The sequence below is a fragment of the Heloderma suspectum genome, chromosome 5 (genome assembly GCF_057233095.1).
Source record: "Heloderma suspectum isolate Gila_16-S chromosome 5, 16-S_ref, whole genome shotgun sequence".
Taxonomy (NCBI): Eukaryota; Metazoa; Chordata; class Lepidosauria; order Squamata; family Helodermatidae; genus Heloderma; species Heloderma suspectum.
In genome coordinates this window covers 155,490,085-155,505,428 of record NC_139462.1, presented here as the reverse complement: position 1 = coordinate 155,505,428, position 15,344 = coordinate 155,490,085, and the positions used below count along the sequence as shown (strand labels likewise).

The following is a 15,344-nucleotide window of genomic DNA, read 5'->3' as shown; positions in this document are numbered from 1 at the left end:
GATTTTCCAAAATTAAACTAAATTAGACTCTTAGGGTGGGACTTAAAGAACAACACAACTAGTTTCTTGCACCCAAGGGGGCTTTTGGCTTTTGTTTCTTATGCTACCTGGTAAATCACTTGTGAAACTGAGGGGATGTTCAAAACCAATTATGCTATGGCATGGGGACCTGCTATATAAAGAAAATTTTAAAAGCCCCAAGCCCCACTGAGCATATCCAAGCTCTTGGGCATGCCTAAAGTAGCTCTTTGAATCTTGGCCATAGCCTCCAATTCAAATGAAATTAATTACGTTATTTTTAAAGGATTTAACTGAGGATTCCAAAAAACAAATACCACATGTTTCTTAATTTTAGCCACTGCTGCTCCTGCCAGAATTCATAACAAAGGTTTGGCCTCTTCAGCATATTAAATAAAGAGCTGAATCTTGCCTTTTATTTGAAATACAGGAATAATTTACAGATTCAAATGAGATTAAAATGGCATTTGACTATTCACTGAGCCAGGATCACTGGAAAATTACTTCTGTCCCCAAAGTGTACACTGAAGCTGCAAGCCATAGAGTCGCATTTACTGTAAGATGACTTCCTAAAGGAACTAGGTTCTTTTCCCTTGACAGATTAGAGACTTTTAAAACACATCATTTAAAAAAGGCAGAACAGGCAAATTGGAGAGTACTTGGCCATGAACCATTTGTGCAGCTGCCCCACACGCCTACACATAAAGTAAACCAACCATTTAAAATCTTACTGAAGATGTATGCAAAGACTTGAATAGCTCCCCAAACTTCTATAGCTCTGTACTTATAAATGCAGATAACTTTATTGTAGGGATGTATGAGAATTCTGTTTGAGGGGTGAAAACTTGACAGAATTTTCCAGTTCAGCCCTGCATATTTTGTTCCATCTTCCCCTCCCCTTCGCGGTTGACTCAGTCTGTAGTGAATTGAACCAAGACGTGGATTCCGTTTTTTTAATGGTGGTAATTTGCGTGATTTGTGGGAGGGTGGATCTTGACATTTGTACAAATGGTGTTGTAACTATTATTATTTTTATTAACGATCTTGTGCAAGTGCGCAGGATTGCAAGTCCACTACCTGCCCACTATGTAGCCCTGCAGAGGCATATTCCCCTCTTGTCAATATCCTTGTCAGTTTCATCCTTTGTGCACACACTACTTCCTTTAGCCCAGCAGAACCATATTTTGTACCTGGCAGAGAACTTGTCAATCCCTCCACCCCAGATCAACTAGGGAAGTGCGGAAGTGGAGGATGACATTGACAAATAGGGCATATGCCTCTGTGGGACTACATAGCGGACAGGCAGACTTGTGATTGCACACTTGCACAAGATTGCCAATAAAAAAATATTTTTCAAAAAATCATGACACCATTTGCACAAATTTCAAGATCCCCCCAAACAAATTTGTGCACATTGCAATTTGTGCACATTGCAATTTGCGCAAATTGCAATTTGCACAAATGATGGGACACCCCCCCCCCATGCAAAATATTTCTGAAATTGGGGGAAAAAAATCGCTATAGTCTGCCGCCGCTTACTGGAATGGAAATGCTGTGGAATCCTGTCAGGCTTAAAAGGAATTCCCAGTATCGCAATCTTTAATGTAGTAATACTCTTGTTCATACACTGAAGCTTATTCAGAAATGTAGTGGATTACCCACATTTTGGTTGTAATCTTACAGTTTTTATGTATTTTATTGCTGTAAGCTGCCTTGGGAAGGCAGCCAAGAAATGTTTTAAATAAATAAATGCTTATTTAGTCATTTACTTAGTTGAGAAATGTGTAATCTGCTTTTCCCCTTTGAAAAACAAATAGCTTATTACTTTCATTATTATGAGATTTTGATTAGTAATATCTTTAGCTGGCTAAATTTTTAAGCTCTATTATATATTAACTGAAGGGCAATATATGCTTAGTGGAAACGAACTGTATGCTTCCTTCCATGTTATAAGACTGATGATATGATATTGAAATTTAAGGTTGATTACCTATGCTGTATTGAAGTGTAATAATTGCAATGATATAGGTATAAATTTTTTTAAATAGAATGATACTTGAAATCTGTGTGTAATGAAGTTTAAATGTAACTCCTTGAAGTAACTTTTTAATATTTTTTATTTTCCTCTTTTGCTTTCTTCCCCATTGTCTTTGCCTTTCTTTTGATTTTTTCTTCTCCCTCTCTCTTTCTCCCCCCCTTTTTTCCCTTCTTTCTTTTGTTATTGCCGTGTCCTCTTAAGAATACTGTATTGTTGCAAACTGTAGATAATGATTGGGTTGTTGCTATTGTTTATTTCATTTATAAAGATTAAAAATAGACTAAAAAGTATTTTCAAAAAAAGAAAAGAAAAACAAATAGCTTAAAGCAACTTACAAAATGTAAAAAGCATAAAAACAATAACCAAAAAGTCAAATAAATTTACAACAAGCTAAAAGCAGCAGCAAACAAGCATGCAAAGAACCAAAACGAACACTCGATAAATAAAATTAAGCAACAACAGAATCAAAAGCTTGTTGGAAAAGAAACGTCTTCTCTTGCCGGTGGAACATACTTAAAGAGGAAGATGATCTAACCTCTTGGAACAGGGAGTTTTCCATACGGGCCGCTGCCACAAAGAAAGCCCGCTTGTGTGTCGCCACCAACTATGCCTGTAAAGGCAACGACACACACAAGAGGGGTGCAGCAGCTGATCTTAAAGGATTGGCAGGTTCACATGGGAGGTGGTCTTCAACTAGCTGGGTCTTGAGTTGTTCAGGGCTTTAAAGTGATAACCAACACATTGAATGACACTAGGAAACAAACTGACAGCCAGTCAAAATTCTGGCAGCAGCATTCTGCACTAGTTTACATTTCCAGTAGATTTCAGGGGCTGCCTTATGTCGACAGCACTGCAGAAGTCCAGTAGAGATGTAACTAATGCATGTAGGACCATGGACAGGCCTGACGGTACTACTGTAGGAATGGATGTAGTTGGTACACCAGCCAAAGCTGAGCAGAAGCACTCCTGGCCCTAGCTGATGCTTAAGCCTCTGATAATAAGGCTGGGCTCAGAGGAACTCCCAAGCCATAAACCTAATATTTTAAGGGGTGTGCAACCCTATCTGGAACAGGCTCAGATCCTTTCCCAGGACTGGTAGGCTTCCTAACCAAGACCACTTCTATCTTGTCCAGATTTCAGATTATTTATGTCATCCACTGATTCAGACCCTCCCCAGAATAGGACAGACAGGAGATATAGAGCTGAGTATTATCAGCATACTGATGAAAATCCACTCCCATTCCCCACCCCAGATAATCTCTCCCAGTGGTTTCATGTAGATGTTGAAAAGCATAAAGGACAAAATCAAACCTTGTGGGACTTCATGGGCTTCCTTGTACATCACAGCCGGAATAATTTTTATAATAAATAATTTGCCTTAATTATGATAACATTTAAAATGTCATAAAACAATCTGTAGACTTTCATAATAAAACACCCATAAAAGCAGAAAATCCTAAACTATTTATTCTTTGCAGTATTGCTCTACTGGCTTCAGTTTAAGTGGTCAAGATCTGGTAAAGAATCTGGTCCCATTTGTTCCACCGTTTAATCTTCTCATATGGTATCCCAAAGTGCAAACTAATGTATTAAGAATGTGCAATCCCTCCGCCCCAGCATGGACTGCTTTCTTTACCTCCTACTTGCTCCTATAGACCAGCTTTAAGTCCTCCACAGACTTCCAGATCTCCTCAACCTGTCTTCTTGGAACAATGCTAGAACTGAAGGAACAAGAATTCTACTGTATATGTGAGGAGGAAATGATGCTGTAATATTATTGAAACTTGATTTCCCTGTGATGGAGTAGTAGGAAAGGAGAGACTTAGGGCTCAATCCTATAGTCACTAGTCAGCGGCTAGATGGCCATAGGATAAGTCGGTTCCTGGGAACCGACCTTGGAGCCTGTGCTCCAAGGTCAGTTCCCTGAGAACCAACCTCCACCCCTTCCCCTGCAGTCTATGAGGAATGGTCCCATGCTCTGTGCTTGGAAGAGGAGCGTGGAGCAGCAAAAATGGAGCGTTCCTGGGGGCGTGCCAGGGCAGGGAGGGCAGAAGTGCCTTTCCAATGCTTCCTATGCGTTGTCTAGCATCTCCCCCCTGCTCTGACTTCCCGCAGCTAGACAGCCGAAATCAGCTGTCTAGCCATGAATGCAGGGCGGCTGAATCGTGGAAGGGACGATCTCCTCTGCACTTCTCCTGCCCTGCATTGGATAGGCGGTTGTCTCTGAGTTCGGAGGCGGCCACCAATCCTGATAGGATTGCACCCTAAGTGGACTTTGGAGGAAGTTCTGAAACATTATTGCTGTTGCTGCTGATGCTAATTTCACTTCTTGAATTTGTGCTTGCTGACACTACATTTTGGGCCATAAGCATCTTTGGACTGTCTGTCCAGAAATTCCTACCTTTTGCCATTACAAATGTGTCATATTCTGCTTTTCCTTCAGGCAATTAGTCTTATAGCTCAATTCTTAATGCTGGGTCTTTGGTGCTGGTTGCAGTGGGGGCACTGCTATGTAGCGACAAATCAATCAGGTATTTGTATCAGGGTTGAGATTACTTGTTATCCAGCAGACACTCCTGCATCAGAGTAGTCCCTGATAGGAATGTTTATCAAATGGAATTGCTTGACTTGAGTGAGGCGAAATGGTGTATGTAAAGATTCAGATAGTGTCCTCTGTGTTACCTTAAAACCATTGAGAATGGTTTACTGGTTAAGTGTCTGGTCAAAGCTAAAGAAACACAGAAACATGTCAACTGCATGTGCCTCTAATATTTGGTATTTAGTCATTTTCATCCTCTTCCTTTGGTGTGTGTGTGTGTGTGTGTGTTTTACTACAAACCAAGATTACTTCTGCCTCTGCTACCCCTAAAATGGTGATATCTCTTTCTTTCAACTGGGACCTGCTATAGTAGATATGAATATGATATTAATTGACAATATGAAAACAACAGGTATGGCTTTTAATTATTTTATTGGCCATAGAGAGGATTTAGCCTGCATGAAAATCTTTTGGATTATCTATTAATATTGCACCTACTACTGTCCTGAGACAAGGGTCACAAAAGATAGACATTTTCATAGATAGATAGATAGATAGATAGATAGAGCTGCAGGAGGATACTTTGAATAGTTTTGCACCTACCAAATAAAGCTCAAATGTTTTCAGAGTTTTTCTGTACTTGCAAAATGTAACCATTGCTCCATATGTCTCTCCTCTGCCCCTCAATTAAACATTTTTATATTTATCTCTTCTAGGGAAAGATCCTCAATCGAAAAGGATGCTGTCCCATTTGCACTGAAAGTGAGTAAGTTCATTCTTCACATTTTTTCAACAGTTTATTTGTCAGAAAAATAAGCCTAATTTGTCTTGCATGTCCTCCCCTTCATTTTGAGTAACAGAAGAAGTATTTGTATCAGGGTTGAGATTACTCATAAATGCTGAATAGCATATTTGTTGTTTTCAATACTTCTCCATAGATGTCCCGGTAATTTTATAATTCCTTGTTTATATCAAAACCATTTCCCAAACATTAAAAAGATACACCCTAGAATGGGAACTTTTTAATAGAAAGGTCAATATCCTCAGATCTCCATTAGCATATTCTGCATTTATCTCAAGATAATTTACGTTACTGGACAGCTTTGACCAAAAGTTATTTGGTGAAATTAACAGCAGCATAACATTTAAAAGCAGATTTGTTCTGTTGTTTGCTCTTTTATGCTAGCAGAAAGAAGACTGGTAATTCCCAGTCTTGTTCCTGTTAGCATAGAGGAGCAAAATAAATTAAAGACAGCTAGCTCAAATTGATGGTTGTAAATATTGTCTGTTAAAATGTACTGTCCCTTTAATTTTAAAATAATGAGCTATGAGCTTGGAAGCCTGTGGTTAAAATGAACCTACAGCTTGGCCTTAGACGAGTCATTATTGTCACATCCTCAGCCCTCCCATCTGCAATATGAGTATAACAATACTGACCTACCTTACAAGACTACTGTGATAATATATGTGAAGAACTTTGAATATTTAGGGAAAGTGCTTCATACAATTATTATTTTTATTTATTAATATTGTGAATCTTGTTTTCCCCCCAGAGATCTGGAGGATCTCTAAATATTAAATAATAATAATAGTAATAACAACCACCACCACCACCACCATCCCTGTTTTACCCTCCCGAGCATGGAACTAGAACTATATGCCCTTATGACTGAAGGCCAGTTTGTATGCTGCTTCATTAAGGCAAGAATGACATTGTTCGTGTTGGCAAATAATATACCATTCATTCATTCATTCATTCACATATGATGCACTGTTATACGGATCTCACCTGTAGATCTCTGTGATACAACATTTAATTTCAACACAGAGCTCTGAAGTTTTGTGAAACACATGGAAGCCATTTTGGGACTGAACAAAGTATCTTAGAGACAATTCTTACTTTCCTTTTGCATTCCGGTATGCATGTTGTTGTTGTTCAGTCGTTCAGTCGTGTCCGACTCTTCGTGACCCCATGGACCATAGCACGCCAGGCCTTCCTGTCCTGCGCTCACTCCTGGAGCGTGCTCAAGTTCATATTCATTGCATCGGTAATGCTATCTAGCCATTTCATCCTCTGCCGTCCCCTTCTCCTTTTGCCTTCAGTCTTTCCCAACATCAGGGTCTTTTCCAGAGAGTTTTCTCTTCGCATTAGGTGGCCAAAATATTTGAGCTTCAGCTTCAGTATCTGTCCTTCCAATGAGCACTCAGGGTTGATTTCATTTAGGATTGACTGATTTGACCTCCTTGCAGTCCAGGGGATGCATTGTTGTTGTTGTTGTTCAGTCGTTCAGTCGTGTCCGACTCTTTGTGACCCCATGGACCATAGCACGCCAGGCCTTCCTGTCCTGCGCTCTCTCCTGGAGCGTGCTCAAGTTCATATTCATTGCATTGGTGATGCTATGTAGCCATCTCATCCTCTGCTGTCCCCTTCTCCTTTTGCCCTCAGTCTTTCCCAGCATCAGGGTCTTTTCCAGAGACTTTTCTCTGCGCATTAGGTGGCCAAAATATTTGAGCTTCAGCTTCAGTATCTGTCCTTCCAATGAGCACTCAGGGTTGATTTCCTTTAGGATGGACTGATTTGACCTCCTTGCAGTCCAGGGGACTCGTAAGAGTCTTCTCCAGCACCACAGTTCGAAAGCATCAATTCTTCGACACTCAGCCTTCCTTATAGTCCAGCTCTCACAGCCATCTCACAGAGGGGATGCATACCAGAGTGCAAAATGTAAGCAATCCAATCAAGTGTGTAGGGATAGTAGTTGTCTCTATTTTAAAAAAAAGAACCTCAGAAGAAGCAGCTGGGAAAGGACTGGACGCCCATTTTGAAGGTTGTATTTTAAACAGATGTTTACCAAATTCAGCACATGTGTGTGCTTCACCCTCGGCGGGGTACACATGAATTTTATGCTCAGGTATGTAGGCAACTACAAAAAGTAAAGTGAAAATTGGGCCACTAGGAAACAAGAAATCTTTTCTAGAATTCATGTTAAAGAAGTTCAAATGATAAATGAAATTGCTCTGCGAAGGGTGAGTTTGCGCATGCATATGCATCACTCAGATTCTCCTCAATTATTTGCAGCTGAATGTGTAGACCAACTCCACTGGAAAACTATTGTGTTTGAGATTATGTGAACTGATATGAAAGTTCTGTCTGTGGTGTCTGATCTGTACGATCCATTTGCATATGCGAGCCAGTACTTGATTTTTCAGTTGTCAAGTGGTGAAGATGCATGTCTGAAATTATTCACATACAGCTGCTAACTTTAATTCTCCTGGGCCAGTCCATTTGGCTTTTTCCAAGGGATTCATGCCTAGCCTACTGAGCCAAAAGTTGACACCAATTCCTAGGTTGCACAGCTACCATAGCCAGATGGTTAGCAAGCAGTCTCCTTTCACACAAAAGACAACCTTTGACAACCAGCCCAGACACTGAAGAAATAGTCTGGAGTTAAGAGTCAATAACTCTGTCTTCTTGGATTGGGGTTTGATGTTTCAAAATATTCCTGGGGAAATAAGTGAGACCCAGGTTCATTTGCAGAGGTGTGAATATATATTATTGGAAAGGGTAATAATCTACTTTCTCCAAAGAAAGCAAGTGCTAAATGTTAAGTCTCTCCAACATTGATTTATAGAGCAGCCCAGAGGTACAATTTAAAACCTGGTAAAAACAAAATATGATTTATGAGAAATCTACTGGAGTTCAGAGGATAAAGAGAAAGGGAAAAGGGAGCAGCCCATAAACATTCAAATAGGAAGAATTCCTTGGACAACACCTTGGAAATAGGTTATGACGGACAGTAGCCTGAATTACAACTGATGATTATTTCTAAAAAATACTCACCCTAACCATCCTTTCCATTGCAGTTAATCCATTAAGGGCGCAATCCTATGCATGTTTAGACAGAGAAAAGGCCTACAACTTCCAGCATGCCCCAGCCAACTGGCTGGGGCATGCTGGGAGTTGTAGGCCTTTTCTCTGTCTAAACATGCATAGGATTGCACCCTAAGTAGCCTTAGATGTAAATATTTTAAGGTGCAATTAATACTTGCAAAATACTAGACTGATAAGAAAGGAAACTTCACTGGATGGTTTCCCACATAATTTAACACAATGTGTAGTTTTTCTGTGTGACAATATTTATAGATGGAAAGTCAGTGGGATTAAAGCAAGAGTGTGGAGTTGCACTTAATGAAATATTTTAACTGAATGACACAACACGGTGTTTTTAAATGTTGGTGGTCTGGTGTGTAATTTTGGTTAAATTAAAAACTTTAAAACTTAAGTTGTTACACAATGCTCCATTGTGTATTTTATAAATAATAGCCCTTAACAATTGGGAAACCAACGGCAACGTGCCTTTGCTGCCAGGGATGGGTACATCATCATTGTAAAATAGCAATAATAATACACCAAGTCTTGTAGTTGTGGGAAAGTGACTGAGGGATGGAGTCATAAAATTGTCCATCTTGCATTTCAGTGTTGATGCCCACTGAAATCAGTACAAGCTTTTCTAATGACAGTGGAAGGATTCAGAACACAATAGCAGACTTTCCCACCGAGTTTATATCTAAGAAAATGTTAGACACTGTCCGACGTCTTATTATCTCAGGTCAGCAGGCCTGGAAAGGTGCTGAAGAGAGAATGTGCCAAAACAAAATTGTATTTCCAAAATGCTGTAGAAGCATTATGGCTGAATTCTTAGGTTACTGGAAGTAGTAGGTACTGGGAATAACTATGCAAGGAATTAAGGATGTGCGCGGGATTATGGCGGTTAAATCCCTGGCCGAAGTGGTTTAACAAGAAGGTGGATCCTGAACAAAACCGGTGGATCCTGGCCCACAACTTAGAACTAAATTAAACCAGATCTCATCAGAAACAAAAACTACAGTATACTTCAGAAGGTGATTGTTTATAATTCATTTCCCCATCAATCTCATCATTTTGTGATGCTCATGTTTGCAAAACACAGCAGTTTTGTTAATCTAGCACCTGATACCTCATGTCTCAAGACTACTTAGGATGTTTCTTTCCGCAGCCAACGGTGGCCATGATCCAGACAGAGTTAAGTTCCGCACTTCTAACTTCCATTGGTTTCAATGGGAGCAAATTAGGCATATGCCCTTCTTTCACAATGAATCCAGTGGGACCTAAAGCCCTTGATTTGGGCTGTATTATGTCCAGATTACTAAAAATGCATGTTCTAGTTGTTTTCAGGACTCATGGTCTACGATATAAATTCACCATCAAATGTAAAGAGCTGTTTTGCTTATGATATAACATATAAGCAGAGTTTTGTGACATGCACAACCCTGCTTTTACTAGTAGAACTTCCTGTTGTGCAACTTTGCCAAAGTGCCAAGCCACCATAATATATTGTGTTATATTGTGCAGCAGAGCTGAGACTGTATTTGGTACTCCCCACCATGCACAAAACATGTAAAATGTAGATGAGCTCTGTATATAGGCACCTTTAAACATCCATGTAATGCGTCTCGGGACCCTGCCCAATCAGTATTCCGGACATGTCTACATGGACGTTTAATGATAATTGTACATGCGTATAAGTCATCCGCTGCACCCCAAAATTGTAAAACAATAAAATTAAATTAAAAGGGGGGGGGGATGGCATCTGGAGCAGCCATTTCGACCTTTTTCTTAACCTTTTTAGTGCTCCATAGCTACTACAGAGCACCAAGAGGGTAAAAACTAGCTTGCAAAGAAGCTAATTTTAACCCTTTTGGTGCTCCTAAGCTGCTCTGGATGTCATTTAAAAAAATTGGGTGCTCTAGGGGGAGGCGCTGCCCGTGGGGGATGGGTCCAGGGGACAAAAATGTCTCCTGGACCTCCCGAAGTTGCCCACCCCTGCCTTAGTATATACATTCTGGCACTGTTAAATAAATAAACAACAGTAGATCAATTGTGCTGAAATGGTGTGTAAGGGCATGTATTTTTTGGTGTGTGTGTGTGTTTACAAATTGGAGAATGCAATTTAGTTCTGCTCTGCATATGATATAGCTAGCTTTCAAATTATGTTTGCCCCCTTTGATTTAAGGGTCAGCTCCACCTTCCTTTGACGCCAAACCCTAATTCACATTTTAGCTAGCTGCATTCTGTATTCCATTTTGGTTGTTTAAAAAGCCAACCCTGTTGAGTTATGTACATGTGAACAAATTACTCTCCTTTCTATTTTTTAATGTCATATTTTTACTCAGAAAACATCCAAAGCCCTCTTAGTTATGGTTTATATAATATTTTCCTTGGCTGCTGTAAATCCACTGCTCGGCCTGCCACAAGAGTATGCTACATCTGGACACTCTGGAATTAACTGAACTGCTCGGGTGTCCTGGCCCTCCTTTCCCCTGCTGTCTTTTGTACAGATTGTGTGGGTCTTGAATTCCAGTGCTTCTCACCTGCAAGATGGTCATCATCCCAGTATGGCCATTTCTTTCTTTTGTGTTGCAGTATGTGGATTATTAGATACCATGAAAACAGTCCAAAAATCCTTCAGAACTCCTCCCAATGGCTAAGTAATTAGAGTATCAACCCACTACGCCATGAGCTCTTAAACGCAGACTGCGAAGTCCAGGGACAATTGAATGGTGTGATCTACTTAGATTCGAAGTCTTAGATTCTTGATTGAGGATGGTGGCCATTGAGTGTGTGAAATTAAACTCACAAATGGGAAAAGAAGTGGGAGCAGCTTTCAGTCACTCAAGTGTGCAAGTCTGTGTGTACATGCATATGGCAATATATTGCTTACTCCAGGCCTGAGTAATTTTAGAAAAAGGATGTCCATTGAGGTCACAGGAAAGCCACTGCAGTGAGGATGTTTTAACAGCAAAACAACACAAGCATTTTTAAGACCCATTTATTTCAATGGTAGAGGTTTCAGCATGTGCTTAACTCTGTCCCACTGAAATCAGTTAAAAGTGCTGAACTCTTTGCAGTGTACCCTGTGACCAAACTATGTTTGTGTGGATTTCAACTTGCTCTTTGCAATCCAGTTCTTTCAGCTGAGATACTTCTATTGCCTCAAAGCTTTACCGCGGTATTGCCCCTGCAGTAGTCTTCGAACTCTTAATTTAGAGTTGCCAACAAGATAGTGATAAATCAGATCCAGGTTTACTTACAAAGAGATACTTTATTGAGTAACTTACAGCACACAGGTGTACCCAACGGTTGGATCAGACAGCTTCTCTGAACCCAGAGCCATGGGGCCAAATGGGTTTTATACCATACATGTTAGCAGTGAGGCAGCATGACAACAGCAAGCGTTAATTAGCATTCGTCTACAGCTTTCCCATCATAGATTAACAGTGCTTGGTCAGAAGGGGCACAGTCAGAGCTTTCCCAGCATAGACACCTGCAGCTTTAAGGCAAACAAGTTTCACTTCCCAGGTGCATCCTGATAAGACCCCCTAGCTTGTTAGTATGAAATGTGCTGAGGCTGCACTATCGACCTTTGATTCATCCTGGTAAATCAAGAGGCCTGTCAGGGAAAACAGCCTGCCAACTGAACCAAAGTCAGAGAGCATTATGGATCATCTAAGCCCCTATAAAAATACTAATAGCTTGGTTCAGGCCTGAGGCCTTACAACTGCTTACCTAAGTGCTCACTAATCTGGATTACTTTACAGCATAGTGGTGCAAGAAACCATGAGCCTCTCTAGCTAAACCATGACTCTGATCATGGTTTTCCTGCCAGGAAAGGTGAAGATGGGCTTAATTTGTGCCAGAACTCATAAGACGATCTGTCCTGGCGCCTGTTTTCTATGCAACACATTGATTTTGAATTCCCCCCCGGTAAGAATAGATTAAAGTGCCTCTGAACATATTTTGAGAGCATTTCCCTCAACCTTGAATAAGTAGGGACTGGAGGTATCTAGACATTGACCAGAGGTATCTAGACATTGAACCCATCAGCATTTCCCTAGAAATTAAGCACTGCTTCCTCCTCATTCCTGAATTTTGCAGTTGCACATGTGGTCACACTCCAAGACTCCTGTGGCCCAAAAACGTGAGCTGGGAGATAAGCCAGACCATTTCTTGTCCATGATGGACCAAGACAATGTGTGGTCACATGGGGGCCAAAGGGAAACAGAGAACTAATATCAAAAGCATTGAGATGTCTTCTGCAACCATGCTAAATATGCAGTAATAAAGACTGAGGAGATCTCAGGAGATCTTCAATGCTGCTGTTTAAATGACTTGTTAAATACTTTTTAGTAGTTTTATTGAATTGGCTTTGTTTTGATGATTTTTGGCTTGTCATTTGTCATTTGATTATGAGGGTACATCACTTTGTTCAATGTTGGGGAAGTAAATGAATCAATAAATACACAAACTAGCACCAGAAGTCTCCTATAAACTCTTTCTTCACTGCTCCAGTTCATAGGATCAGGCCACTGGGGATGTCATCAGTTATTTGTTGTTAAGCAAACTTGGCAGTAATCATTTGAGAATCATTTAGGCTACAACCCAACACAGAGTTAAGCATACTTAAGCTCATTTATTTCGGATGCACTTAACTCTGTGTTGGACTGTAGCCTTAATATATTCTGTTGCATTCAAATCTTTCTTCTTCTAAATAAGAATATTTTTTTAAAAATCCAGATTGTATCTAGACAACTCCAGTTGCCTTTCCCTTATTATATAGGAAGCGTTTAGCACACCAAAACTGCTACTTAAAAATAAAAGTAAAAATCACAACATTCAAGTCAGGCAATGAACTGTATCCCCCAGTGTTTTAAAAAAGAAAATTTTATCTGCACTGTATCTACTTGATATACAATGTGACCTGTCACACTCTCTATCCAGTTGATATCATACTGCAGTCTTCCCCAACCTGGTGCCCCCCAGATGTGCTGGACTGTCTCTTCCATCATTCCTAGTCAGTATGGTCAGGAAGGCTGTCATACTCTACATAGCACCTTGGAAATTAAAATCAAATGTTTAGTAGATGCTGGTGGCTTCAATGTTGGTGGGGCTGTGAATCCATTCTGAGTTTCAGTCGGAACCAGCCAGAATTCTAAAGGAGCTATCCAAGTTGCTGAATCTATTTTGGGGATTTGGCTGGTTCTGACTGAAACTCAGAATGGATTCACAGCCCCTCTGAAATCAGAGCCACCAGCCTCCATTGCAAATGTTTCTTTTAGAGCTTCAGTTCAAATGGCACATCCCTAAATTATGTTCTTTCCCTCTGTGTTTTGATTTTCATGTGCATGTTTATTTAGGTGAAGAAAAGATAATTCAGAGGTATATTAGGCAATAACATGCCCACGTATAAGAATAAATTATTTTTGTTTTAAAGATTCATAATTGCAGGGCAATTGCTGATGATTTCCTTATTTTCCTATACAGGCCAGGACCATATTAAAATGCTATGGATGGAAATAGCATGAATAAATGAATAGTTCTTTCCCACAATATAATACATTTTGGAATCTTAATTAAACTGAGAATATGAAGATGAAATAACAATCATTAATATATTTCTGGTACCTATATCCACATTTTCTGCCCCTCCCCGCCCAACCAGTGAGAAAATTGTATATTAACTGGATGATTGATTAGTCCAGGTACAGAACAAGTAACGCTTTTACTCTCGACACTTTCCTTGTCAGTAATGCTTGATGTGGGTATGGGGAAGCTGGCCAACGGCTACCTGGCTGGGGCCTAGCAACCACCCCATAGAGCTGGCAAGATAGGGGGAAGTTGATGTGGGTATGGGGAAGCTGGCCAACGGCTACCTGGCTGGGGCCTAGCAACCACCCCATAGAGCTGGCAAGATAGGGGGAAGTTGATGTGGGTATGGGGAAGCTGGCCAACGGCTACCTGGCTGGGGCCTAGCAACCACCCCATAGAGCTGGCAAGATAGGGGGAAGTTGATGTGGGTATGGGGAAGCTGGCCAACGGCTACCTGGCTGGGGCCTAGCAACCACCCCATAGAGCTGGCAAGATAGGGGGAAGTTGATGTGGGTATGGGGAAGCTGGCCAACGGCTACCTGGCTGGGGCCTAGCAACCACCCCATAGAGCTGGCAAGATAGGGGGAAGTTGATGTGGGTATGGGGAAGCTGGCCAACGGCTACCTGGCTGGGGCCTAGCAACCACCCCATAGAGCTGGCAAGATAGGGGGAAGCTGTGACTCAGTGAAGCTGGAGTTATCTCCTGACTTCTTGGTGGTGGATGTGGTAGGGTTTGCCTCTGGTATTGTATATAATAGCTGTCTATGGGGCTGGCTGAGGAGGAGGGAGAACTCAGGCTAAAGTTCCTGCAGGCTGTGTCAGTAGGCTCCGGGGGGCAGTGAGAAGCAACATTTACCCCTTGTTACCTTTGGGGGACCAGTAAATCCTCACCGTGTTCATCACACTGATTTCCTGCAGCAACCACACAAAGCATGAACGATAAATGTGTCTCCTTAAAAATCCATGTCCTTGCCCCTGGGAGTTCTGATTGGACCCCAGCTCCTTAGCTCATGTGAACCAGTGATTACTGACGCAAATCTGTTGCTCACAGTCTGTGCATTCCCTGTAGTATGCATGCTGCAGTACATAGTAGTGTCTGGGCCAGAGAGATGAGCTCAAATCCCTGTTCAGCCAAGACGCTCGCTGGATGACCTTGAGACAGCCCTTGTCTCTTAGTGTGACCCGTCTCACAGGGTTATTGTAAATTGGGGGGAAACTCATGTATGCTGCCCTGAGGAAGGCCAGGGATTCAGAATGTAAAGGCATACAAATAAAAAGAACATGTA

General features: G+C 41.1%; 1 protein-coding gene across 1 annotated transcript in view; it reads left to right on the top strand.

Moving 5' to 3' along the window:
• BMPER (BMP binding endothelial regulator) overlaps nt 1-15,344 on the top strand; it is a 237,607-nt gene that overhangs the window by 140,347 nt on the left and 81,916 nt on the right. The window contains exon 11 of the mRNA XM_084860403.1: nt 5,312-5,357. Within this exon, the coding sequence (XP_084716529.1) occupies nt 5,312-5,357 (46 nt within the window). The remainder of the gene's footprint in view (nt 1-5,311; nt 5,358-15,344) is intronic.